Source organism: Nyctibius grandis, chromosome 9, assembly GCF_013368605.1.
Source record: "Nyctibius grandis isolate bNycGra1 chromosome 9, bNycGra1.pri, whole genome shotgun sequence".
Taxonomy (NCBI): Eukaryota; Metazoa; Chordata; class Aves; order Nyctibiiformes; family Nyctibiidae; genus Nyctibius; species Nyctibius grandis.
The window spans coordinates 30,127,974-30,155,713 of NC_090666.1; the positions used below are offsets into that span (position 1 = coordinate 30,127,974).

Below are 27,740 nucleotides of genomic sequence, written 5' to 3' on the forward strand. Positions count from 1 at the left end.
ATTGCTCCAGTGCAATCCAGTGTAACAAGGGCCCCCCCGTGCAGGCAGAGGCCACAGCCAAAATACAGGCAGAGCTGAACTCCAGATCCAGTGGAGGAGAGAAAGACAAGGACAGGACAAAGGTTCTTCCTATGCTTCCCAGAGCAACACCATGGAGAGGAAAAACACTGAGAGTGAGGGAAAGCCTAGCTATCTAGATAAGTTGCTCCAGCCCTGTTCCTTTGGCTGAGCTGGAGATCAGTACTCCTACCACATAGCTCAGGCACTGAAGATCCAAGGCTGAGCTTCAATAGCTGCGGCTGTGGGTGGAAGCCCCACTGGAGGGGCTGGTCAGGGCCATCAAGGCCTCAGGGCCCTGACAGTGATCATGAGAGACTCCTCAACAGCAGTCTTGGCATTAGCGGACCCCTGACTCTGCGACCTTTAGAGGAGGGAGGGTTGTGAGTGTGAGAGGAGATACGGACGGATCTTGTTTGCAGGGAACAGGGAGGAGCTTGTGAGTTTTAGATGTTCACCCGAAGTTGTTGGGAGGCCCTGAGGGTGATGGGATGCCTTCAGCTGCATCAGGGCAGCAGAAGGCCTGAGGGGACAGGGTGGCAGGAGGCCACAAGAGGCCATGAGAGGCCCCCACGCAGCCACCTCACTACTTGCCACCCTGCTTCTGTGCTGCTTCCCGGAGGTGTCTCCCATCCCTGCAGCAGGAGCCCTCGAGGCCAGGCCTCAGCAGGATGGCGGAGAGACCCCCCCCCCAGCATGCCCAGGCTGGCCTGGGTGGAAGGACAGAAGGAGGAGGAGGAGAAAGACGCTGGGGCTGCCCCAGCAAGGCAGCCTGATGAGGTGCAGGAGGTCCAGCTGCTGCAGGTGGGCGTAGTGGCTGCAGCCACCTTGGCCCCATCCCATCCCCCGTGGACATCCCCAGGGAAAGAGGGATGGGGCTGTTCCCCATGGCCAGGCTCCAGCTGTGCTCCATCCACTGGGCATCCCCAGTCCCAGCCTGCGGCCAGAGAGACAGGGCTCATTGTCCCCACCAGCCCCAGGCACGGGGCTGACCCTGCCTGGGGAGCGTGGGGCTCGGCTGTGCTCTCCAGCCTCTCCTGCAGTCCCTCAGCTCTGCCTGCGCTCCATCTTTGCCAGATCCAGACTGGGACCTGACAGAAGAGGAGCAGGGGCAGGAACACAGCCATGCCCTCCTCTACTGCACAGCACAGGTACCCGCAGCCATCCCTGCCTGGGCTGGGCCTGCTCTCGCTGCTTAGCCAAGCACCGCCATCAGGACACTTGGTGTGACAGCCCTTTCTTCTTCTGCAAATGCTTTAGGAGTCCCTTGAGCTCGCTGAGCATGGAGACACCAGCATCACGGCCATCGAGGGCATGGCAGACTCCGACTCTTCTGATATGGAGGCTTTTGCTGCCATGCTGGATTTGCTTATGGAAAGTAACATCTCCAATTTGGAGCACGTTAAGTAGCCTGTGGCTGGGGCTCGAGCCCCCCAGGGATTGTGTGCTAGGTCTGCTGGGCACCCGACAGCCTTGTAGGCCAGCCCAGTGTGGCGGGAAGGGAAGCACTTCTCGGGGGAAACTGGGGAAATAGCTCGCTCTGGCAGCAGACCAACTCTCAGCCATGCCTCCTCCAGGTGCCGGGCTTCGTGAGGTGCATCTACTGCCAGCTCACATCCAACAGAGACGTGTCTGCCGATCACAGGCTGGACAATGCCCTTGTGAAGCTGACCGATGCACACCCCCATGATATGGTGGTGCCCCTCCTACGCTGCGCCCCATCATGCAACAGGTATGGAGCACACCTGCCTGGAGGGCTCAGGGCTCACCAGCCTTTAGAGCCCATCAGCCTGTCGAGCCCATCCCATGTGAGCTGCCAGAGACTTTCAGGACCCTCATGCCCCTCTGTTTCCCGGCCCTGGCATGTCAGCCCCAGAGCCCACTGCCATGCTCCATCCCTGCCCCTCAAGTCACCATTGCTCAGCCACCTGCTGCCTGCAGGGGCAGGCCTGCTGGGTGCTGCCAGCGAGGGGCAGTGGGCAGAGGCAGGGCTGGTGACCAGCCCTGGCCCCCAGGGTTGCCCAGACCACAGCGCTGTGGCCAAGACCCCACTGACACAGAGCTCTGAGCCTACAGAGCTGCTACAGCCATGGGGAGGATGATGGTTTCTGAGCACAGGACTGTGAGGAAGGTGCTGCCTTCTGAGTGTCTTTCCTTTGTGGAAATAAAACAGTGGAAAACCCAGGGCCTGAAACAACTGGGACGCTCAGAAAAGTGACCAGCCATGCCCGCTTTCCAGCAGCCATCAGCAGCGCTGGGACATCACAAATGACACCAGCCCCTCCATCTCAAACATGGCCGCTCAAACCCTATTGCTGCTAAGAACTGCAGGGAGGAATGCTTCCTCCAGATTCAGGCTGCAGGTGCTGCAAGACCGGCTCCGGAAAGCATGGAAGAGGTGGCTGTGTCTCTGGGGCAATGGCTGGCTGTGCTGCTGGAGCTCGTTGCAGAGCTGATCCCAGGATGCCCATGTACCCTTCCCTCAATAACAGTCCTGCTCCTTCACCTCGTCTGCGTCTTTCCTTTGTGGGAATGAAACGGTGGAGGAAAAGACAGGCCCTGAAGCAACTGGGACCGTCAGGAGACAGTGACCTGCTGTGCCTGCTTTGCAGCAGCCATCAGCAGCACAGACATACCCAGAGCCTGTGGCTGCTTTGCCGGCCTGCGAGAGCAAGAGGAAAGGAGAGGAAAAGCTTTTGCCTCCCAGGCACCTGCTCTGCAGCGCTCACATGCAACATGGCAAGGCATGGATGAGGTACGGCCTGCAGCTCCAGGCCATTTCTGTCCCCATGGCCTCTGGCACACAGGCACTGGAGCTGCCTGTGTTTTGCCACAAGAGCTGTGTGAAGAGATGGAGGGGAATGAGGGCAGCCCTAACATGATCAGAGAAGCACAAGGTGCTGCAGGAGGCAGAGGAGGGAGCTGCTGAGAGAGATATCTAAATGCTGTATGTGCTTGTCCTCTAATCCCAGCTATGCTGAGAACTAGATCCCAGGCTAACTTCATTTTCCTCGCTCCCATCAGTACCTGGTTAAGGTGGTGAATATTCCTTTAAAACCCAAATATCAAGTAAACACTGAGAATAGGGTAGAGAAGTGAGGTGTAGTTTGGTATTTCCCTGTAGGTTTTCCTTATTCTTTTGAGCTCAGCAGTACTGCAGTCTTTGGATTTCTCTGTATTTTAGTATACAATTTTCCAGTGAGTTGGCTGCTCACAGGTTTTTCTTTTTCACCACAAAATCGGTTGTAAGTTGTTTTTGGATCAAATCCCAAGATCTCCCTCTCCTCATGGATCCGGAAGGAAAATGTTGAAACTGAGGTGCCTATAAAATACCTGTGAAAAAAATCAGAATGGGTTTGTCAAGGGGGACAGTTTTTCAAATGCAAGTAATCGATTTCAGTCCAATGTACTTTAATGTTCATTGAAATTAAATTATACAATAATGAAATTACCATATATATTTTATATATACAATGTAACTCTTATACATCTATTATATAGATCAATTACGTAACATCATGTCATACGATTTCTGAACAACTGTGTCTGGATCAAAAACAATATTCAGTTTTGTGACAATAAGATTTGGCTCCTCAAAGAAAAGTCAAATTCGCAACCTTGCATGTGCGCAGATCCACTGGTCAATCACAGCCAAGCCCCCATCTTTGTAGAGTTCCAGCTCCTCCCAAGAGGGCTCAAACCTCACCATCTCAGGCAGCAGTTTCTTGAGCAATTCAACCTCTGAAAAAGGGAAAGATGAAAATTTATTTTTATGTTGTAAAGAGCAACTCGCTGCTGTCATAAAATGTAAGTGTTTAAGGAAACCCTGGGTGAACAGTTACGAAGCAAGCGAAACCAAAACCTACCTACAAAGATTACAACACGTTTGCCAAACATCACAGTGTTGTAGGCGGGGGGGAGCCAGTGGGACAGTGACGCAGTGCTGAGGGGGGCGATTCTCAGGGGGTGGGGAATCCTGCAAGGGGTGTAACCCTACAGGGCAGGTGTATCAAGAGGCCTTTCTTGACAGCAAACTGAGATTAGTTATTGCGGATGCCATGCCCTGCAGGGTTATTCGAACATCACGCATTGAAAGAGATGCCTAGATACTAGTGGGAGGGAGGTGCAGCCCTGGGATAAGGCCTGGGGGGGAATCCCCAGGTACATGCCAGCCTGGTGATGGGGGCAGCCAAGAGGAAGGCTGGGCGGGAGACTTCAGAGGACCCTTCCCACCAGCATGTCTAAGAGTCTCTGAAGTGCTAAGAAAAAAGGTGGGACGGAAGAAAGAGGAGGAACAGAAAAATTCCATTCCCAGTTTCCCATTGCAGAGACCGTCAAACCTCCTATGAGAAATACCAAATGAATGGTTTGATACCAACTATTCAAGCTGGAAGCAAACAGCTGCCCAATCCTGTTCAATTCCCCATTCAATGATGGAGGCATACGAACTTCCAGTCATTTATAAAAACAAAGTGGTGGTTGCTGCACTCATTGTCAAAAGTTATCGTCAATCCTAAACTGATTGTAATCTGCCTACCCTCCTCAACAGCATCAGTGGCTACAAAAACTTTTTCAAGTTTAAGCATCTCCAAGAGGCTGCGAATTTTCTTTACTGCTCCTTGCAGGGAAGGCACGTCTTCTCTGTGACCCCAAATGAAGTCTTTCCTTCTGAGATGAACCCCAAGGTATGGACCACCTAAAGCTGTGCCCGTCTTAACCTAAGAGAGAAAGATCAATAAACTTTAAAACTTGAGAGCACCACTATTCATTTACACTGAAAAGGCCAGAATGCATAATCTCTGGATAAGGCACTGAATTACTCCAGCTGCAGAAAGTAACTTTAAGGTATGGATTGGCAGTATTTTGGGACACTTATTGCAACATTTTGATCTTGAGTGGCCTGCATCATACAAGAGAAACTAAAGTGCGACATCTTTGTAAGCAAAAATTGCTCTCCTTCGCCAAATCCACAACTGGCAGTTTGCAGCTGAACTTTACACCCACAGATGATGCTGGATACAAGAAGAAACACAAGTTTCCTATAGTGAAACCAGGGTAACAGAAATCTGGCACCCAGAATCAGTCAGCCACGTCTCAACAGACTCTTAACTCATGTAAGAAGTTAAGGAGAAGAGGGTACAGTAGGAACATGCACGTCCACCTTGATCTGAGCAGGGAGAGCTAGATTCACATATATCTTCCAATATTCCCTGCGGTGTACAGCCAAGAGTACATGAATAATAAAAAAAAAATATTACATTTGTTATGGGAAGCAGACTGTTATGATTCTACCTTCATCTGTGTCCAGTCCTCCTTGTAATGAGTCCTGTCTGTCTCATCTGTGGATTGAAGATATTGGTTTCTAAACTCATCTCCCACTACACGGAGGTGTTTAGCAAACACCATACTCCGACGGGTCTGTTGGAATAAGCGCAGATGCCGAGTCACAAAAAGGGAGAGCTAAAAATAACTAAATGGAGACAGTTTCACATACACGGAGCTTCCAGGATGTGGTTACTTCTGACACATCCATGCAGCGCTACAAGCAACAACTTCTAACCTTTCATCTGAGCTTTAACTGTTTAATCCTAATCATGACCACATTTATAACCAGCATACTCATCTGACCCTGCAATACACAGGTGTACGGAGTAGACTGTAGTTATTTACACAACAGAACACACTATATACCAAAGTAAACACTCTAGCAATATACCTCACCTTTGAAAACAAAAGCTGGGCAAAGACTTTAGATTGCAAAACACCCATAAGAATAAAACCTGCTTAAAATAATGATGCGCCTAGCCACAGACATTCCCATCACATTCAGTGGAAAAGTGATGAAAAAGGAATTATTTCCTTCACCTGTGGATAATAACCTCTTTCAAAGGTTTTGTGATGCAGTTACAACCACACACAGTCGTGCACAGCCTTATTAACAGGCACACACAGCAGAACTAAGGAAATCCCATGTGACTTACACCGCTTACATAGGACACTTGGCAATTTGGCCCAATCCTTAACTTTATGCAGAGCATTACTGGTGCTCCAACACACAGCCACACCGATCGTGCCTCCACCTTGCTCTAGCAAAGAGGCAGGAACTAGAATCTGCCAGCCTTTTTTCACCTTCACCCAGAGCAGCTTTCTCCATATGCCAAACTCACTGTGGCTGAACTGGTTCCTCCTCTGTATCATTCAATAAGACACAGAACAATTTGTCTTCTCTAAGATCCATCACACTGGCACCTGGATATCCATGCCCCTCTAAATACTAATGGAAGTACAAAGCCTGCTCTTCTAGCGTCTTTAAAGAGACCAGCACTGGCTTTCTAATCCCATCCCAAATCCTCCAGCAAAATGTTTGTATCAAGGGAGGATGTACACACTGTCTGCTGCAGAACGCTCACACTGCATTTTCCCTCCTTTTTGTAATATGTCAACACAATATGATCCTGTCAAGTCATTGGGTACCTTATCCAAGATGTAATGAACACGGTATGCCCAAGAGGCAGCAAACGTGTACGCAGCCCACAGCAGTGCAGTGCACTGGGGAGGACAATAAACATCTTTGAATGCTATGCTTGTGTTAAACACCTCTAAAATTCATCCTGACGGACTACATGACTGCCACGTCATGTTTGGCACCCACGCAGTATGCTGTGCCAAGTTTTTCCCTAGCTCAAAGCACTCCTCTGACAGCAGCTGTTCTGGATGAACACTTATTTTGCAACAGCGTATGTAACAGAGAAAACATGAATGTGTGAACCTCCACTGATATACTTTCTAAAGTGGATGCTCTCTGTATCTGGTTATCCTCTTATTTAAAGTTCATGTTTCAAATCTGCACATGCAATATTGTCACCCCTTCCAACTACCTCCAAGTTTCGCTTCTCCTCCCCTTTTGTCTGCAAAGAAACAAACAACAGAGAAGGGAGAGAAGCTTCTCAGAGGTGCACGGAAAAAGGCAAGAGGCCCTGGGCCCAAGCTGCAGCAAGGCAACTTCTGTTTGGATATCAGGCAAAACCTCTTGCCCATAAGAGCAGCACAGCCGTGGGACAGGCCCCAGAGAGGTGGCAGATCTCCATCTGTGGGGACTTTCCACTTTCAGCTGGACACAGCCCCAAACCACCAGGTCAAGTTCTGGAGCGCAAACCTCGAGGCAGGGCTGCTGAGACACCTCCCCACCTACATTTTTCTGTGATTCTAAGTTTGGGAAAACAAACAAACAAACAAAATCAATGTTGGTTATGCTCCCTTTCATGTACATGAATTGAATTAATGGTACAGATCCTCTAATGCTTTGAGACTGTCCCCCCAAAATGGTGAAACCAAATGCAAAACTGCTGGCTTTTCTAGAGTTGTCCTTAGAGAATTTCCTGCTTCCATATAGATGGTAAAGCGCTCTACGTGCTGCACTTATGCTCTTCAAGGGATTCAACAGTTGCTCCTAAACCATTTTGGGAGGTCTTTCCTTCTCCATGGTCATTCAACCATTAAGAATCCCAAAACAATACCTTTCAGCTTGCAGTGGTAGAGAAGCCTAGGCAAAAATGGTGACGACAGTGAGAGCAATGTGGCTCAATATTAATTTCAAATATTTTTGGACACCAAAGACATAGGTTGGTTGCAAAGGGAAGCTGGCTTGTTACAATTTAAAAACTTCTTTGAGACAAGAGGGCATCTGTTAGCAAGACTTATAAAGAACTCTGGATGTTATACAAAAGTTATTCAGCAAAAAACAGCAACCAAAAATCATGCAGGTAGTTAAAATTGAAACGAAAGAAGAATATTTTCCAGAAAGTTTTAAGTAATTTTGAGACAAGTTTAAATTGTGGAGACAGTGTTTAAAGAGCCACTGTTAAGAAATGTGTGTTATGGATCCATACGGATTTCATGTCTGCTTTTACAGGACCACAAGTCAGACTCAGAAATGATACATGGGTTGCATCTCTCTGCTTGGAAGTCACTCTCAGTGAAAAATTCATAGTTAGCAAACTACTGTTTGGTCCATTTCTGAAAAATATGCCACATACCAAGGGAACAGCCAGGTGTTTATACCTTACAAGACTGAGGTCTATGTAACTTGTTTCGTAGTATCACGAGAGTCGCTTTCTCTTAGAAATTTTAAGTATATCAAGCACTCTGTATCGTGGTTCACTTTCCTGCGGCTCAACCTTTAACTTTGTCTTAAAACTTTTCCCATAGGAGTTATTTTACCACAGACCCTTGCATGGGGTCTCCCAAAGTGCTCAGTGTTACCTTGAAACCTGTGGGAATTTTGCCACCGAAGCCCACGGGGAGACAGTTAGGACAATATTGAGCACTTTTGGGAATTCTTTTGAGAAGTCTAATCTTGAGGCTGATTAGCCAAGAAACTGCGCAAAGGCAGTGCCCTTCTGATTGCAGATGTGTTGCTTAGGGGCGGTCCTTCTAAACGCAACACCCTGCAGCGCTGAGTCTTTGGGGACAAGACACGAGGACAAATTCCTGCATTACATTAATCCACAGCAGCCTGAAGACCATCTTTAGCGTACACTGCTGAAACACAAGACACAAGTTAACTTTCAAGAAAAGAAACCCGAGGGAAAACTGAAGCACATATCAGTTATTGAATTTTTATCAGAACCAAGCAGAAAGTCTAGAGAAGCTAACTGGAAAATACTCACATTCCAATAATCTTTCCCTCCGTAGTGGTCATGAAGAAGGTTTTCAGCTCTGTCTAACATCACTGACCTATTAAAAATTGTAAAACTGAGTGCAGTTCCCTTAGGAATAGAATTTACATTACGATGTTTCTTCATACAGTTGCTAGGATAAAACACAGACTATGACCTGTTTGCAAAGGGAGCACGGGCAATGAGGGACAGGCTGCCACTTGGTTCTGTATAAAGCAAAATGTGACCCATAGCCTGCTGGGGAGACAAGGGAACTATGCCACTGCGTGTTCCTGCTCTCTTCCTTAATAAATGGTCCTCTTAATTCTGACAGTTAAACACAAACAAGCATTGACAACCCTCACGTAGTCCTCACAGTAACTGCTGCTGGAGAAATAAGACTGCCAAGGGGGAGAGTGATCCAAAGAGGAGAAACGACCTATGAGATGATGCTCAACCTCGAAGCACATGAGAGCTTCTTAGAAGAGGCAGGAGTCATGCTCACAAAAGCAAAACCAGAGAAGGTGTTTTCCACGTGTGGAATAAAGTGTCCTACAGTAAAACAACAGATTAAAGAACGCATAGACACTACAAAAAACGTGTTAGTGACTAAGCACAAATTTTAAAATGAGTATTTTTTGCTAAGATGAAAACAGCCTGTGCTTTTCATAAATACACACAGTTCAGGACTCTGTATTGGAAACATAACGGCACTATCCAAGTTCTAAGAAGCAGAAGAGATTTTTAGAGTTTTGAGTATCCAAGAGCACAGAAGACGTAGGCTTCGTTTGTGCTCTGAGCACACTGAATATGAGCGAACACACAGAGAAATGCTTCTGCTGAAGGGGATCAAAGTCATTATCTGGATCTTCTTCTGCTAAAATGAGAGGAAGCAAACAACCAATCAACTTCAGATTATCACTGCTGATAATCAGCTGGACACTTGCACACAAGGCTACAAATAATCTGAAAAATAGACTAGACTGTGCTGGTGGAGAAGCAGCATTGAATTTAACAGGAAGCTTGGAAGTGAATCACATTAATAATCTAAACGTATCACGAAGATTCCTATAAGTGACCAGACCTGAAGACTGTAATAATACAGTATTAGGACCATACAACTGATTGCCCAGCCAAAAGGGCAATATGGGAGATCAGAGAGGCCATGGTGCATGAGTCACCATAGCCACTGGAGATTTCAACTATGCCCAGGTAGGCTGGGCAAGTGTCATAGCAGGATGTGACTAAGCAACCGCAGCTTGAGACACTGTCAAAGACAGTTTCATGGACCAACTGGGCAGGGAGCAGCTCCTGACATTGTCTTGAGCAGCAGCAAGACATGGACCAGAATCTCACAGTGGAAGAGCTACTCTGTGACAGTGGCCATAAATGTACTCATCTTCAACATCCTACTGGATCAACAACGGCCAAAGGAAAGCTACTGCAGTTGCATTCAGTTTCAAAAAGGGGATGATGCGAAAATGCAGAAGTGGCGTCTAAGTGAAGAAAACAGAAATGCTCATAAACTCCACGAAGCTAAACAGAAAAAGACAAGGAAGAAGGTCAAAAAAGAATTTGAGCAACAAGAGATAAAGGCCTTCAATCTAATGACAAATCTTCCTTCCAATACAAAGAAAAAGGAAACTAAAGTCTTAACAAGCACTTAGAGATGGTGATGTCATGACAGAAACAGATGAAGAAATTTTTTGTAGCTGTGCACTACATGGAGGAGCTGGGAAGATTCACGTGCCAGAACTACTTTTTACAGGGGAACTCATGAGAGGATGCATCTCAAACCAAAGTGTCCACAGGAAGTGTCCAACGATGGAACAGCTAGACAAAATGAACAAACAAATGGACAACACAGGGCAGCATTCACCCAACAGTTGTCGAGGAACTTAAGGATGAAGCAGCTGCACCACTAATTGTGGTATGCAACTTCTTGTTTAAAACTGCAACACAGCAAATGTGATGTCAATTTTCTAAAAACGCACTGGATGCAACGTAGTGGTAAACCTCATGTCAGTACTGGACAACTTAACAGCAACTATTCTAAAAATCAGAATTAATGGATACCTAAAGTAAATTGGAGAAGTATCAACATGGAGCTCTGAACTCTGAACAATCAGAGTAGTCTGAAGACAGAAGCACACGTGTGGATAAGGAAAATCTCACTGACATTGCCTACCAGCATTTCCTGACAGCCTTCCTTTAAAGGCAATGGCACAGGAGGGAAGGTCCTTGCATGGATTACAAAAAAGTTTAAAGACAGAGATAAATGTCCAGTTCTCATTGCAGAGGAAGGTCACGAGTGGAAGGGATCTGCTTTTTACCACATTTCTAAACAGCCTACAAAATGTGTGAACTTTGGGGTGACACAGCTTGCCCATTATTTTAAATTGCTCACAGCAGCAAAGACAAAGGCCAATTGTGAAGCCTTAGAGAAGTTTGATGACTGGCCAATAAGGTGGCAGATGAAATATAACGTAAGAGTGTATCTAGTTAAAAAAAAATACTGGCTTCATCTGATAACTAAAGGGCTCGATGCTCAGGAATGAGGATAGTTTGAGGAAAATGTCAAGGCAACACTCGTTAGAGGTCAAAAAAAAGGAACTTGTATATTAGGAATCATCAGAAAAAGGAGAGAGCGCTGAACAGAGCATGTCATTATACTACTACACAATGCGTTTACCCACACTCAGTGTGCAGGATCCAGCTGACTGTAAAGGCTCAGAGAATGGCAGCGAAGATAACCAAAGGCATGAAATGGCTTTCACATGAAGAACAACTAATGAAGCCAGGCCTCTTCACACTGCAGAGGAGACAACTGAGGGGGAATTTGATAGAGAGATGTAAAATCATGCATGGCGTGAAGTGAATATGGAAGTGCTGTTTGTTCACCGTCTCTTCCACTACATGAACCAGGGGACATTAAATGAAACTTGCAGGTAGGAGTTACAAAAGGAGGTGGATTTTCACAGGATGCACAGTTAAGGTGCAAAACTTTTAGGTCTTGTCCCAAGATGCTAACAGTGTGCATGGGGGTTCAAAGGGAAGCTTGCACAGACCCATGGTCTCACTGAAGGATATTAAAGATTGGAAGATCACTTTTGCCTCGGAAGGTCCCTACAACCACAAATCCAAAGTGTGTGACAGGACTCGGGAGGCATTACGCACACCTGCCCACTTCTTATACTTTTCCCCAGACATCTGATTTTGGCCGCTCTCGGATTTCACACACTAAACTAGACAACTTTAACATGAACCACTAGTTTTAACACGAACCACTGTAGCTGCCCTTACATTGCTGTTACATTGGTACTTCTTCCTACTTGTGTCTGTTTGACAAACGCGATCTTGTGGATAAGGCACCTTGTCTGTGTGTTAGAAATGACTGGGCACCCACTCCTAGACCTTCCTCATTGCCAGAGCTTTGCCAGTTGCCATGAAAGAGTCAACTGTAGGGCTAAACATGGAGACCACTATGGCTTATTTAATCCACTTTTTTGCTGTCACTGGGGAAGATTATGTTGTAACTCCTATACATAGAACAACATTCCTGTTAAAAAACAGGACTTTGCTTCCTCTGCTCCCAGTGGGAGGTACTACAGATCCCCACTGCTCTGCTTAGGGGAATCTTTATCTCATTTCCAATTAAATCCTATCAATGTCAGATTTTTGGATGTTTTTGCTCTCATGGCAAAACTGCACTTCAGCTTACATGGTTTGTGTTTCTCCTATGGACTTATTGCCCTGATGTATTCACAGACTGATTATTTCCTCTTCCTGTTCTCCCCTGTAACCCAGCAGCTTTTGCTTTGCTACGACATCTTCAGCTGTTACAGGGTCACAGCTGACTGGAAATACTTTGCTACTGGGATAATCTAAGCATGCTCCACCTCTCATATAAGAGCTTTCCTTTCCTCTCATCATCCTAGTGACATCTCAGAGCAGAAAGACGAAATATGCTGCTTGCTTTCCCTAAACCTGGCTCACACTATTGAGGATGGATGTCACAGGAGACCAGGCACTGCACCTCGTGATCCGAGACGTGGGCTTGGGAAACACTGATTCCACTCTTGACCCAGCATTGAAAGGTAAAGGAAGGAAAGGAGAACACAGGGTGGGCAAGGACATTTAGCTACCTGAGAATATGAAGGAGCTCAAGACTATTTCCTTTTAGGTTTTAGCACTGCAGCATTTACCCTAACTTACAGCTAGGTGTTTCTTACAGTGTAAATTCCTTTTGTAATCATTTTAACAGATCACAATAACTCAGTGATGAAGTACCACAACAGCAGGACATGGCCTCTAAGTTCCCCCTGCTCCTCCCACCTGGCAATGGGTTTGTACACAATACAACAATAAATAGTAATACAAGGCAACTCACTGTGCTGAAGTGTTCTTCAAAAGGATGGGAGCCACAATAGAGGCAGATCCTTGGACAGACAAACAAGAGACATTTAGGCCTCGTGTTTCTTCGTAACCCCAGAACCATCCCCTGAAAGGGAACACAACGTTTTGGTTCACAGGCTTGTATTTTAAATTAACACCATATATAATGAAACAAATAAAAGACTACACCCTAGAAAGATGATATACAATGCCAATAAACCAGGCAGCTCCTTTATACTGTTTTTGTGTGAAACATCAACTTTCTAAAATCTTCTAGTACCAATTAAACATTTTATTATTGATGGGGTTTTAAAAACAAAGTGAACCCCAAGCTCCAGAGATTCACAGACAATACTACAACAACCTCACAAGTCTGTTATGATAGAGTAGGCAAATGTCTCACTGAATATAACTATAAAGAAGACTGAAAGGACTGCTAGATGTTACCTGTAGTACTCCTGTTTGTCTTTGGAGTACATAAGCTGATCAATGCATGGCCTTTCATCTATCTTTTCTTCCCATGTTCCTTCTTTCCATCCCTCTGCGTAGCCTTGTAGGACATAAATCTGCTCAATAAAGGGCCCACCTGACTCTGAGCAGAAGGCAAAGCAAAGCGTTTGTGAGCATGAAAAACCACACGATAAAGGTATGAACTACCACTACTTGCAGTTAAAAATCTGCTAGAAATGCTAATATTACACTACTCTCTCTCTTCCTTGTCTTCCCTATAAAAAAGGAGAGGAAGTTGTGTGAGCCAGAAAAGCTAAAAGGGCCAGTGGTTGTGACAACCTGCTCCTCCTGCCCAGCTATGCGTGATCTAATGTGCCAAACAGAACTGAATTGCCATGGAAATGTAAATTTAAAAGCTGGGTAAAACACACTGTGAAGGAGAGCGGTTTTCCATGCTGTAGATAGCTGCTATGGGAAGAGTGCCTCCAGGAAAATAACAAGTAAATGTCAGGGTTTCTAAATGCTTTTTCCTGAAAGGCAGGGGACAACGATCCCTTCAGAGCTCTTTGCAGAGGTGTGACATTTGGTGGCCTTTACTTCCTTTGCTGAAAAAGTCTGTGACACTGTTGCAGATTTTGGCATTTGGTGATTAGCTCAACATGGCATTAAATCCTGAAGGAACCAGCTTCACAGTTTCCATATTCTTAGGGAGAGCCTTTCTCTTATATACTATTTTGTACACAAATAGCAGGGGATAAGTATTTTGAGTATGTGCAGCATTGACGATGAAAAGCAAGTTCACCGAAGAACTTGCTGTACAGATTTTACTGTCCACCCACCTCCAGAAAAAGGTGGCTTGTCTGCATTTCGACAGAGAGCTGCAGGCTGCCTCTCTCTCCTCACAGGGTTGTTACTATGGCCCAAATTACACAGAAGTATCTGTGGCTTTAACCACAGGCATGAACTGTCTTTCTCCAAGGTCCCTAGGAGGTCGAGGGGATGACAGTGCTACACCAAAGAAGCTGCCAAGTAATGGGGTTATTTCACGCTAGCGGTTTCTTACTCAGCACAATTCTTTCCCAACCCTCCTCTCGCCACCTTTAACTTTTTTTATTTCACATCTAAGGATAAAAGCATATATAAGGATAAACCTGTGAAGAAACCACGTCAAATATTTAAGTCAATTGTAGACGGTATGATTCTGTACTCTACCTGCAAGGAACTGCTCATATTCAATGACAGGGATGTTCCTGTTGAGGCTTGGGAGATCGAAGAACTCGAACCAAGGGATCCGGACCTGAAGGATGTCAGGGCTCTGCCAGTGATAAAGACGTCCCCAGGGAGGCAGAACTAACACCCAGTTTTCACTTTTCAGCAAGGTCTTTAGAAGGGAAGCAATGCGAATATAGACATCTCTCCGAAGGTTGAACCCTTCAGGAGGATTTACATCATACAACAGGTATCTGGGGAGAACAAAGCAATATAATTACTTCGTGGAGTTTAACCTTTTACGTGTGTTTTTTCACCCCACAATCACGTGACACAACTCTATTGGGATGGAAACTGTTCCTCTTTCATGACTTTGTGGTACTTAGAAGATGGAAGGGGATGAAGCAGGGGAAGGTAGAGCAGTGCATGCTGCAGGGGCTGGGGAGGCCACGGGAGTCTCCTTGTGGGACATCATCAAGGTGGCACATGCCACAAGCCTTTCCCGCAGCAGGATGGGATGTGGGGGGGCCGAAGAGTGAACCCCTCAGATGTCCCTGTGGTGGTACAGACCCCCCGTCCCCGCACCGGGCTGCATTGTACAGGTGCAGTGAGTGGTCTGAGACAACCAGGTGCTCTCTGATCCTGTCTGTCGGTGCAGTGAGTTGAGATGATCTGGTACTTCTCCATACCAGGCACAAGTACAGTGAGTTAGTAGGACCAGACACCCCCTAACCACACCTGCAGCTCCTGCTTCCCAGGAAAGGGATAAGAACAGTGAGTTGGGATGACTGGGCACTCCCCAACCCTACCTAAAGCTCCTGCTACCTGGGAAACATACCCAAACTCCTCCTGCACAGACCACTGCCCGCTCTGAAAGGTGACAAGACTGGCTGACAAGAATAATGGCCACCACGAAAAGGTACTGACCCAAGTCAATCACCTTGTGATCCCATAAACGCTGATCCTAAGTGATCCCTTTGAGCTCTTGGGGATCGCAGCAGGCTGTGACCCTGCATCTCCCTTTGATCTGGGACACCTCTCAGGGTAGATGCCGCATTTTCCAGAATAGACTCATGAGATACTTTAGACCGTCCGCCCATAAACGTCAACAAAGGGAAAGAGTGAGTGATTCACTATTATTGGGTTTTTAAATATAGCGAATAATTCACTATATTTCGATTTCATGAGACTTTCAAAGATTATTGGATTCTAAAAATCTATGATCTGCAGAAAAATATCTTAAGTATAGTTTAACCTCTAGATCTGTTTCGATATCTGTGTGTGTGTGCATATACATGTATGCAATTTAAGTAACTTTTTGAATCTTTAACTAAATCACTGCATCAATTTTAACAGATTGTTGATTATTAAGTATCGCTAGAAAATCATATAATCTAATCCTGTGATATACCATAATAGTGTTAAAACCTTAAATTGCTGCTATCCCAAAGTTGCACAAAGCACATAACACCATATTGAATCAATACCACTGAAATCCCTTTATCCAATCCCTTTCTGAACCTCGTGACTCAATGGGAGGCTTTCCTTACCCCTTTATCAGACATAAACCACTGACCAAGTCTGGGACTAGGACTGGACCCAGCTGCACACAGATTCCTCTCCGAGAAGGAGTTTAGAAAGCAAGGGGGTCCTTTCTGAATCTTGTGACTCAACAGGAGGGTCTTCCTTACTCTTTTCCCTTTCCCCTCTACCCCTGCACACTCCCGATCTCTGTATAAATCATTCTAGCCCAATTCTACCTCAATTTCCCCTTGGTAGTAAGTAATAGAGCGAACTTTGCCATTCGAACTTCGTTAAGTTGCGTTTTTACAAATTCTCCTTAAAATCACTTTTGCTGATAACTTTGGCAGTGATTTTTTCCAAGCAACCTAAAACCTTAACCGCTCTCCCCAGTGAGAGTCTTGCGCATCCTGTGGGTAACGTGGTGTGCGGTGAGAATGGTGAAACAACTGGCACGTCGCTTGGGCGAATCCCTGTGAGCTGAACGTGAAGGTGGGAGGACACGTTCAGGAGGGACAGGGGACAAGCACGCACGTCACCTGCTGCAGGGCAGGCGGGCCACTCTCAGAGGTGGAAAGCCCCCAGACAGCTGCCACAGCAGCATCTTCCATAAGCGACAGAAACAGCAGCAGCAGGAGAAGGAGGACCTTCACGTGCCCACCAGCCGATGGCTCAGAGACATGGCAGTCACCTGTGCGGTGGCCCTGCCGTGTCCTCTACGGACACCACGAAGGAGGCTGCGATGAGGAGGGTCCCCGGGGCGCCAGGGGCTGACCCTGACAGGCAGGACGGGCCTGGCATGCGCTGGGGCTCGCACGGTGCTGCCCGGGCACGGCCCTGCCGGGGCCCACGGTGGCTGGGGCAGGGGAGGCCACTGCTCACCTGGTGCGCGGCGCGGCAGCGGCGGCGGGCAGCGAGGAGGCGGCGTGACCGGCGCGGAGGGCGGCGGGCGGCGGCTGGGCGGCGGCAGGGGGCGGGAGGGCGAGCGCGGCCAGGCCCAGCAGCAGCGGCAGGACACGGCAGCCGGGGCCTTGCACCGCCATCCCCGCGCCGCGCCACGTCCGGGGCGGCCCCGGCGGCGGCCCGGCCCCTCGGTGCGCGGGCGGGAAGCGGCGGCCGCGGGGTCGCCGGCGCGGCTCCCTTAGAAGATGCCCGCTGTCAGGGGCCGCAGGCTGGCGCCGGTGAGGCGGTTCAGCTCCTCCAGGATCTCCGCCTCCTTCTGGTACATCTGCGGGAGGAGGGCGAAATAGAGGAAGTCACGGCTCGGTGCCGCTGGCACAGTGCTCGGCTCCTGGGCTAGTAGCGGCGTCTCGGCGCTTGCCAACGCCGGCACCAAGGAGAGCCACAGCTCTACAGAGCCCGGACCCGCGGGTTCCCTGCCCACCGGGGTGCGGGACGGGGAGGTTCGTTCCACACGGGTCCGGCCTGACGCGGGGCGAGACACCGCACACCTTCCCCAGCGCCGGGGCATCGCCGTACCTGCTGCCACTCGGCTTTGGTATCGTGCTGGTAGCCAAGCAAATGGCAGAGTCCGTGGGCTGCCGTCACCTGCGCAAAGAGGCAAGAACAAACGACGCTTACTCCAACCTTAACCCCAGCGCCAGCAGCTCGCCTGCGCAGCCCGCCCCAGCACCAGCGGTGCACCCCGCCCCGCACGAACCGGGGTACGGGAGGGTGACCAGGGCTAACCCCGTACCGGATCACGTGGCGTTTTGCCAGAACCTACAGGCAAGAGCTGGTACTCCGCACGCAAAACGACAAAGATCAGGTAGTGTCCTGACTCACCAGTTAAAATAAGAAGTTTTAAAACACGTAAGTTAGTTTTGCAGGGAGCGCTGTAAGATCATCACCTCCTTGCTTAGCCCGGCCGGGCTAGGAAAGCGGCACCGCTCCCCTGGCCCTGGGGGACACCCCACGGCTGCCCTTCCCTGCAGCTTCGGAGCGCGGGGGCCGCTGCCCGCGGAGGGCCGGCCCGGCCCGGCCCGGCCCGCTGCCCGCGGCGGGGGGCTTACCACCAGGACGCTGTCGAAGTCCTCCCCGGTGGCGCGGCACTGCTGGTGGATGTACTCCACCCCCAGGAAGATGTCCCCCAGGTTGTACTCGTCGCGGCAGCGCGGCCGCGGCAGCTCCCCCGCCGTCACCCGATGGAAGGGGAAGGAGAGGACGTCGGTGGGCTCCGGGCGCTGCCGGTACGCGCCGTTCAGACGCCGCATCAACCCGTTGCCTGCGCAGACCAGCCCCACGTCGAAGCGGGATGCGCCCAGCGCGGCGCGCAGGACGCACACGGCGCGGCGGAGCGGGGCCCGACGCACCGGCACGGCCCGCTGGGCGTTCCGCAGCGCCACACTCATCGTGGCGGCGCGGGCACCGGCTCACCCTTTCCGCCCCGCTGGCGCCTGCGCTGCTCCGCTCTTCCGGCAGGACCCGACCCCGCCCGTTGAGGAGAAGCCGCCATGAACGCCGGGGGTCCGTTCCGTGGGCCGCCCGCTTTCCCACCGCCGCTGCGCTTCGGGCAGGCCGCCGTCTTCGGGCAGAGCGGCGCCGCCGCCGGCCTCCCCTTCGCCCCCGGGCCTGCTGCCGCTTTTGGGCAGCCCTACGGGCTAGGCCAGGCGCCGGCCTTCGCGGCGGTGGGCAGCAGCCGGGCCCCGGCAGGCAACGCGGGATTCAGCTTCAAGCCGCCCACTAACCTCGGCAGGTTCCCGGGGCCGGGCGAGGCGCCGGGCGGCGGCGGGGCCTTCGCGGCGCCCGAGTTCCGCTTCAAGGCGCCCGAGAGCGCAGCCGCCTTTAAGCCGCTGTCGGGCGGCGAGGCGGAGAAGGGCCCAGCCGCTCCCGCCGCCTTCACTTTCTCGCCGCCCTTCGGCTTCGCGCCCGAGGCGGGCCCCGAGGCGGCGGAGGCGGCGGGGGGGTCTTTCTCCTTCTCACGTCCCGCCGCCGCCCTGGGCCGCCCGGAGGAGAAGGGCCCGCGGCCGCTCTTGGACGAGGCGGAGGAGCCGGTGCCCAAGGGCCCGAAGCGGAAGGAGGAGCGGTCGCCGCGGCGGGCGGCGATGTCGCTGCCGGAGAAGCGGGCGGTGGTGCTGAGCCGGCCCCGCGGCGGCGCGCTCTTCGGCCGCACGTTGCGGGAGGTGCTGCACAGCCAGAGCCGCGGGCACCGCGACCGCGGCAACGCCGCCGAGGCCGAGCGGGGGGCACCCGCCGAGGAGCCGCCGCCGGCTGAGGCCCGGGAGCCCCCCGGGGAAGGTAAGCTGGGGCGGGGCGGGAGCCCCGGGACTGCCCGCCGGCCCCGGTCGCTGAGGGTGGCTGCCTGCCTCCCTTCACAGATGCCGCCCCCGCCCGCCGGGCTCGGGGCAGCGAGAGCACGGAGGGGCTGGAGGGCCTGTCGCCCGGCGAGCTGACGGCCATCCAGTGCAAGAACGTCCCCGATTACCTCAACGACAGGACGGTGCTGGAGAAGCACTTCGGCCAGTTCGTAAAAGTTCGGCGGATCATGACCAGGCGCAACAAGAAAATGGCCGTTCTACACTTCTTTGACCATGTGAGTCTTGGAAGCGGTTCGCACAAGAGTGGGCTTAAGTCTGGGTGCTTGGGATGGGTCCGGCTCTAGTGAGAACTGCACCCCTGTTTGGTAACGCTGTGTGTTTTTCACCCGGGGGAAAGCTTTGTACCGTGAGCGGTGTATTATAGACAGAAGTGTACCGACCTGCACCTAAAACGTGGTAGGTGCCAGAGCTCTGCCTGGCTTTAGCTGTCCTGTCAGCATCCAGCTTAAACACCAAACGGATCTTCCCTGTTTGTTGTCTCAAACCCGAGTTCCATACACTACTGTGTTCTTGCTTATGCTCGGCAGCACCATGGTTGAGGTGAGCTCGTCTGATCTCAGCAGGTGACCTGCTTGCAGGCAATGCTGCCGTTGCCTCAGCGCTGAGGTGCAGTGAGGAGCCAGTTCAGAGACTACATGGTCTGTTCCTGTTTTGTGTATGAAAATGCACCTTTGGTCTGAAGTGCTCTCAGCTTGGCGTAGCTCTTAGAAAAGCAGCAATTTTTGTGGAAACCAGTGCTGGTGGTTGCATGTAGGACTTAAGTGAGAGGTTAAAATGCAGTAACCAGAATTTTGTGGGAATTGGTAAATGTTTCTCTGGCAAAAACTGCATTGCACGTTTTGGTGTTGTGATGCTAATGGGTTTTCATACTCTGCTTTTGTTTTCCTTCAGGCCTCTGCAGCTCTTGCCAGAAAGAAAGCGAAAGAGTTGCACAAAGACATAGTAACATTTTGGCAAAAGAAGAAAACAAGTAAGTCTGTGTTTCTAGATATGATTGCTGGGTGGTAAATAAATGGCGTGCCATGTGCTCTGTTCTTGTTTCCTGGTGTGCTGAGAACGATACAAAGGTGATCTCCCCAGTAGGAACGTCACAGAACCAGAAGTATGATGGTTCTCTTTGACTTTTGCCAGTCAGACTGTTTGGTGCGCAGAGCTTCTGGGAGCGTTGAAGGTTATTCTTTAGAGAAGCATAAAAACAGTTCTGCATTTTATGTGACATCCAGGCTAGCTCTGTGGCAAAGGCTAATGGTGAATATGCGGGGGAGGGGAAAAAAGAACAGGCTAAAGCCTGTAATTGCTTCCAAAATAATTTCTCGGCCTTTAATAGCATGTGGTTTGGGAAGCCTGGGTGCCAGAAGGGGTGTCTTAGCCCTTGGAGAATTTTTCTCTTGTGAAGTTACCCAGTTGCTTTTGTAAGCTGTGTAAACCTCCAGCATCCTCAGTTCTGTCCACTGGTATGGAGGAAGTTTTATGTGAGCAACTGCAAGTCACAGTTGGAAATTGCACTGTTTCTTTCTTAAATTCCTGTTGTCTAAAACTTTTTGCTTGATCTGAGCCAAAATGCTGTTTCAGCTGGACGAAAGAGCTGAAGACAGTGTGGTTTTACAGGAGAATTTAGAAATCATGCAGCTGCACAAGAGGAATATGGTGATGTTAACTGTGTGCACCTCAGAGATTCTAGCCTGGGGATACACTTCAGCTGTTCAGCACAGCTTTGACCTACCACAAACTTTCCTTCCAGAAAATGAACAGCTGCAGAGTGTCTTCCTGAGAATTAACATCTCGAAGCAGCAGCTATAGGGGTGTCGGTTCACCTTTGCTATTTTATTGTGGTGTTAATTCTGTAGAAACGTGAATGGCAGTATTCTAAAATAACTAATCTGAGAGAATTTAAGAAATCTGACTGGTTGAAAATTTGTTCCTGGGAGAATTTCTTCTCCCTTCCTGCAAGGTGTAGATGTAACTCTTGAGAAGGCATGCCAACCTCAGTCTAAGCTTGGGTATGTGAAATTAATAATTGAAGTGCTTCAGCAGGAGCAGTGGGAATTATGGTTTACATAGGTGAAATGGATTTCATATCCTGTAGAGAGTTAGGACTTGTGGATTATATCCCAAACCTGAGAGAACTTAAATTCGCGTGATGATCAGACTTCATTTACTGAAAACCTGCTGACCCATTATAGTTATTGCTAAGTGATATTTCAATAAAAAATGCTTATTCTTTATAGAACAGTGAAGCTGACTAGCAATTGGTAGACTTGCTCAGTACAGCTTCTAGTGTAAGTTGTCCTGGAAGTTTTGCATGCGCGTGCAAAACTGTGTCTTAGTTTTATTTTCTACTGGTATTTTTTTAAACAAGCTGCTCACCACCACCCCCATGGGGGAAAATAAAAGTTGTTGTTTAAACTATTTGACAAGTACCTGGCTTCGTCTTTGTATGTCACTTCAGGTCCAGCAAAAAGAGAATTTCCATCCAAGGAGAAGAAAGCAGGTGAAGATGAAGGAAGGCAAAGCAGTGAAGAGCAAAACTATCAGCATTCCCCTCTTCGAAAACCCTTAGTAAGATCCTCTGCCAGCACTGTCGTGCCTGGTAAAAGGTACGCCTGCCTCTCTGGGAATGCATCTGTCAGGAAACAGGGTGGGTGGGGGAAAGTGGTGATCCGTGTGTGCCAAATAGCTGTGTTCTTATTGGGGAGCATGCTTCCCTTGTCTCTTCTGGTTTGGCTGAATTATAAGCTCACAGACCTCACACTGTCAGAAAGAGACTTCTCACTGCTTATTGAGGCCTTTTACTTTGGTCTGCCTATTCCTTTTGAATATTTTGTTCATAACGTGAGTAACAGCACCTGCCATAGTGAGGCATAAGGGAAATGAATCAAACCGTGCAGAGACAAAATACAACCAAGCAGTAATGACACTGTTCTGCAGTCATGATTAAATGAGCTTCTGAAGTGAGTAGTTTCATTTGTAGGCAATTAGAGGTTTGTGGAGTGAGAATCCCCTTTTCAGAGTAGCTGGTGAGTTTGGATCGTCATCTTGTCTCGCTTCAAGTGCATGGTCTGTGTACAGGAATCCTCCTGTTTCATGTCAGTCGCTGAAGTGGTAGGGTTGTCATCTTCCTGTGGTACCTTAACAGTGTGTCTGGTTTGACGAAAGTAGTTTGGTATGCGTAGTCAGAGAATTATAAAATTAGTAATATGTTGTGAAGGAATGAATGTTCCTTGATTTAGAAAGTGTGTTTGTATCTGGGCCCTGTAATATCCTTTAATAGTCTCTGTTGCTATAGAAAGCGTTCATTTTTTTCGCACCAAACAGCAGGCTAGTTCCTGGCTTAAAATGCTGACTGCTGTGCCTTAGTGGTGCAAAAGTGCTGCAACACAGCCATCTGGTTCTGTCCGCTCCAAGACAGACTCAGTAATGCTGTTTCTGTTGTACAAAGGTTGAGGCATTAAGCACAAATCAAGAATGCAAAGCAGTGCTGTGGATTTGACCATATTAACTCCTAGCGCTAGCGTTACCGCGTGACAACGTTAGTATGTAGATATTTCTTCGATAGATTGTCTCGTGAACAAAATACTCTTCTAAACAGAGATGGTGACACCCTAAAGAACAGTGAACAGATTAAGGCTGGGCCATGCATGAGTGTATCATTGATAAAAATCTTCTGTTTTCAGTCCTCCAGCAAAGAAGCCTCGTCCTCGAAAGGCGCTGCAGTTTGAAGCAGATCTGTTTGATGCTAGTTCTGAAGGGCAGAGCTCAGAGGCCTCGGGAGCTTCATTGTCATCCCTTAGTAACTTGATAGGATTAGTGGCTGAGACATCTGAAGAAAGATACCGTCTTTTGGACCAAAGGGACAAAATCATGCGACAAGGTAATTACATAGCTAATGAGTGTAACGTCTGCTTCTCTGCTGGAGAGAAAGAAGTGTTTGCTGTGTGTTGCAAGCTGTTGTGATATTATGGAAATGACTTTAAAGAGCGAGTTTAATATGGAGCGGTATGTAAAATACTCTTCTGTTGTGAGGGATTGTTGTACATCTTAATTTCTTGTAGAACACGTAAAAAATCTGTGTTATTTATTGTGTGTGCATATTTCTGGTGAAAAGTGAATAGTAGACTGTTCATCTTCTGTGAAGATAGAGAGATTGGCTTCCGTGCAGGCTCTTTAAAGAAAGCTACCCAAAGCCCAAGGGTGGGTGTTTCTCGCAATTAAAACTATTACAAAGCTGGTCATTATTTCAAGATAGTGGCCCTTTGTTTCACAATGTTGGGTTGTAAACCCTTCCATCCTGTTCTTGCCATTTCAAAGCTGACCCTACTTTTAATTTAAGATCTTATTTTTAATATTGACAAACAGATTTCTTGACCACTTGATATGGAATTGGGAAATTGCTGATGCTTAGTTAGGACACAAGACAGGGTAGGCTGTTTGTTAAGATACAAAACACTGGGTATCTTTTAGAGATGTCAGTCTTTTCAGCAGAAAAGATATCTTTTCAGATATGCAGATGGGATGGTAGGATAAACTGCCCCAAAGGAGCGGTGCAGCCCCGGGACAGGCCCCAGAGTGGGGGAACCCCATCCTTGTGCATTTCTAACCATGCCAGGGTGTGGGTATACAGCCTTGCTCTGAGTAAAGGCAGAATGGGAATCTCTAGAGATCTTTTCCTACCAGCTTTTTTTGTGAACTGTTGCCCTAGCAATGTACTTCTTGACATCCATCCATCGACCAACATACAGACTCCAGCTGAGGCATCTGACGTGCTTAGATGTGTGTTGGCACATCACGGTAATAGGTTGTCATGAAAACAAGAGTTTGTTCAATTTTATTTATTTTTTTTTAGCTCGAATAAAAAGGACCGATCTTGGCAAAGCAAAAACTGCTGTTGGCACTTGCCCAGACATGTGTCCTGAAAAGGAGCGCTACATGAGGGAGACGAGAAACCAGCTCAGTGTCTTTGAAGTGCTTCTAGGATCTGACAAGGTATGAGGCCTCTGTACGCAGGAGTTTGTTGTTCCCAGGACATCCGTTTGCTTGCTGCTTATATAAAGCTGTCAGTGCTGTTTAGTTGATTACAGAATTAATTCTGGTGGAAAAAAATGTGTAGACCATTTCATTAGTGTCTTTCAATTCCCTGTTGTAAAACAAAAAGTCTAGAGAATTGCTTTTTCACTCTGAGCCATGTCTTATTTAGCTACAGGCAGGCTTTTAGAACTATAGGCCTAAAACTGTAGGGCAGCAGTATACACTGTCGTGAAGGTTTTGAGTTTGAGACTGTTAAGTCAATACTTAGGATCCTGTCATAAAAGAAAATAAAATATATTTGCTGTTGTAGCAGAATGGATGTGGGCTGTTAGAGTGAACAGTGGGAAAACTCCTTTAATAGTCTGCTCCTCAGTAAAGTAAAGGCGTGGATGGGATGAAATCCACTGTACTCCTGAAAAGTTGAACATACTCCTTGGACTTTGATTCTTTTCTCCACATCTTGCAGGTAGATCATGTGGCAGCAATCAAGGAATATAGCAGGTCTTCAGCGGATCAGGAGGAACCTTTGCCCCATGAATTGAGACCCTCTGAGGTGTTGAGCATGACCATGGACTATTTAGTGACAAATATTATGGATCAAGGAGAAGGAAACTACCGAGAATGGTATGACTTTGTCTGGAACAGAACTCGTGGAATAAGAAAGGTAAGTGCTGGCGGATGGAGGTGTTTGAGGATAGAAAGCAAAAGATGATGTAATGCTGTAAAAGTGAAGCAAAAAGCAATAGTAATTCAAATGTTTTGAATTGCAAAGTGACTCGAAGCACAGTGGAAATGAGTTTTCCAAAGGTAATGCCAGATGACGTAGCTCTTCAACTGTATTTTAAAAATAAATGCAAGGCTTTCTTTATCATTCTGGTTAGGATATAACCCAGCAACATCTGTGCAACCCGCTGATGGTGTCTCTGATCGAGAAGTGCACTCGCTTTCACATCCATTGTGCTCACCACTTGTGTGAAGAGCCCATGTCCTCCTTTGATGCCAAAATCAACAATGAGAACATGACTAAATGCCTGCAGAGCTTGAAGGAGATGTATCAGGACCTGGCTAACAAGGGGATTTACTGCAAGAGTGAAGCAGAGTTCAGAGGTTATAATGTCTTGCTGAATCTCAACCGGGGTGATATTCTCAGGTGGGAACAACAGATACCACTTGTTTTCTCTTTTTGCCTCTGGGAGCAATTGAGATTAGGATTAAGTCCAGACAATTTACAATGGAAGTGAAAAGCTCAGCTGCAAAACTTTTTTGTCAAAGAAAGTGTACTGTAGTAATGTTTTATTTTCATTTTTCAATAGGTCATTCTAAAAAGTGTCTTTTTCAAGAAAAGAAAAAGAAGAGCTTTGTTTTATCTCATTGAATAGATAATAATAGAAGCTCCACTAGAGCTGCCGGTAGTAAAAAAAACAACGAACAAGACAGTTAAATCTTGACTATTCTCAGTCAAGGAAAACGTTTTTCTGTTTCCAGAGTGGTATCCAGGCTTCAGTGCTTTATCTGCAGTAGGACCGAGCCAAAACCGTTTTGTGGGCAGGGTCATACTTTGCTTTTCTGGTGAATCTCTTTAACTGCCTTCCTACCTAGTCATTGGAGTGATGTACCTAAATAATAGCTTGCTGATTCTGCAAGCATCATTACAGTAAATAATGCTGCAAATGTATTTCACAGCTGTTTGCTTTGGACAGGAGTTGCAGGTCTTGCTTAAAGCTCCTTATTTTAATTCTGTTTTGTTGCAAGTTGCTATTGAGTTGTGATTGTTAATATTGAAGTAAAAGGTTTATCTCTGTCTTTTGTCTACACAGAGAAGTACAGCAGTTTCATCCAGAGGTTAGAAACTCTCCTGAAGTTAGATTTGCAGTTCAAGCATTTGCTGCATTAAACAGCAACAACTTTGTGAGGTTTTTCAAGTTAGTGCAAGCAGCTTCCTATCTGAATGCCTGTCTCTTACATTGTTATTTCAACCAGGTGAGAAAAAGGCAGATGGATGTTTTTTAAAGTGTTAATCAGTAAAACAATCTGGAACTGGTGGGAGGAAATCTGAGAGAGCAGAAAACTTGATATTTAGCCTTAAAAATAATCTTTTTCATGCTGCTTCAGAAGTGTTTCAAAAACTTGTCAAGAGTTTTCTGCCATGATATAAAAGGCAAATGCTAAAATGCTCTTTTCAGCATTTTTTTTCCCGTAACTGTACAAACACATATTATTTCCCCTGAAGATCATTGGGAAGCAGAGAAGCGGGCCTGAGACTTTTGCAAAGGAAATATCAACCTGCACTCTCAGAAGCCCTTGCAAGCTTTTTCTTCTGCAGAAGAATCACAAAGGGATATGCTCAAACTGAGCAGCATCAAAGAGGAGCAGAAACTAGAAAGCAAGTGCATAGAATTTAAAGAGAAAGTTAAATCTGAATAGTTGTTTGTGCGGATATTTGATGACGAAGTACTGATTTCTTTTAAACGTGCTTTTCGTGTTTATAATCCACTTGCAGCTATTTTGGGGTCTTTGACTTAGTAGTTACGTTGCTCTGTCTTTTATCTTCCCCCAGATTCGTAAAGATGCTCTCAAATCGCTCAACATTGCCTACACCGTGAGCACCCAAAGATGTACAGCGTTTCCCTTGGATCACCTGGTCCGCATGCTGCTGTTCAAAGATTGTGAGGAAGCAACCGATTTTATAAGTTACTATGGCCTGAGCGTGTCTGATGGGTAAGTGTAAGGAAAAGGGCGCATGTGCCTTGGGATGCCTAGTGGGGTTAGACCACTGTTGGGTGAAGCGTTAACGTGGACGGGCTGCCCCTGGAGTTTGCAACCAGAAAAAGAAAAGAGCAGGCAAAGGGTAGGGGCTGGGCTCTGTAAGCAAAGCACTGGGATAGTGATGGGTGCAAATTTTAATAATCTGTTCTATTTTTGTTGCTGTAATTATGAAAAGTTCTTGAATTTTGCATCTTTCCCTCAAGAGAAGGGGTTTGTATCCCGTAACTACTGTGACTTCCCACAATAGCGTTTTTTGCACGTGTACATCTTTTATTACTCGGTTTGATAAGGGGACAAGGGTTTTCAAGGATACAAAATTCCTTCAGCCTTCTGGAAGGTGGTG

The 27,740-nt window shown here is 47.7% G+C and overlaps 3 protein-coding genes across 3 annotated transcripts in view; 1 reads left to right on the plus strand and 2 right to left on the minus strand.

Moving 5' to 3' along the window:
• Positions 1–3,145: 3,145 nt before the first annotated feature.
• On the minus strand, positions 3,146–17,332 carry POFUT2 (protein O-fucosyltransferase 2). Its single transcript, XM_068407935.1, is given in 10 exon segments — positions 3,146–3,275; positions 3,278–3,390; positions 3,675–3,798; positions 4,595–4,775; positions 5,350–5,475; positions 8,727–8,793; positions 13,105–13,215; positions 13,557–13,701; positions 14,772–15,022; positions 17,172–17,332. Coding segments are annotated over 10 exon segments (1,317 nt in total). The 3' UTR covers positions 3,146–3,237.
• A 45-nt stretch (positions 17,333–17,377) lies between these two features.
• YBEY (ybeY metalloendoribonuclease) lies at positions 17,378–19,351 on the minus strand. Its single transcript, XM_068407368.1, has 3 exons — positions 18,302–19,351; positions 17,769–17,837; positions 17,378–17,517 (listed from the first exon to the last, which is right to left on the minus strand). The coding sequence occupies exons 1-3, from the start codon at positions 18,638–18,640 to the stop codon at positions 17,431–17,433; spliced, it is 495 nt and encodes a 164-aa protein (XP_068263469.1). The 5' UTR covers positions 18,641–19,351; the 3' UTR covers positions 17,378–17,430.
• The window catches only part of MCM3AP (minichromosome maintenance complex component 3 associated protein), a 28,926-nt gene continuing 19,899 nt past the window's right edge, over positions 18,714–27,740 (plus strand). The window contains exons 1-10 of the mRNA XM_068407369.1: positions 18,714–19,526; positions 19,607–19,821; positions 20,498–20,576; positions 22,056–22,203; positions 23,281–23,477; positions 24,450–24,589; positions 25,098–25,295; positions 25,513–25,781; positions 26,449–26,611; positions 27,189–27,349. Coding sequence (XP_068263470.1) covers positions 18,743–19,526; positions 19,607–19,821; positions 20,498–20,576; positions 22,056–22,203; positions 23,281–23,477; positions 24,450–24,589; positions 25,098–25,295; positions 25,513–25,781; positions 26,449–26,611; positions 27,189–27,349 — 2,354 coding nt within the window. The 5' untranslated portion in view covers positions 18,714–18,742. The remainder of the gene's footprint in view (positions 19,527–19,606; positions 19,822–20,497; positions 20,577–22,055; positions 22,204–23,280; positions 23,478–24,449; positions 24,590–25,097; positions 25,296–25,512; positions 25,782–26,448; positions 26,612–27,188; positions 27,350–27,740) is intronic.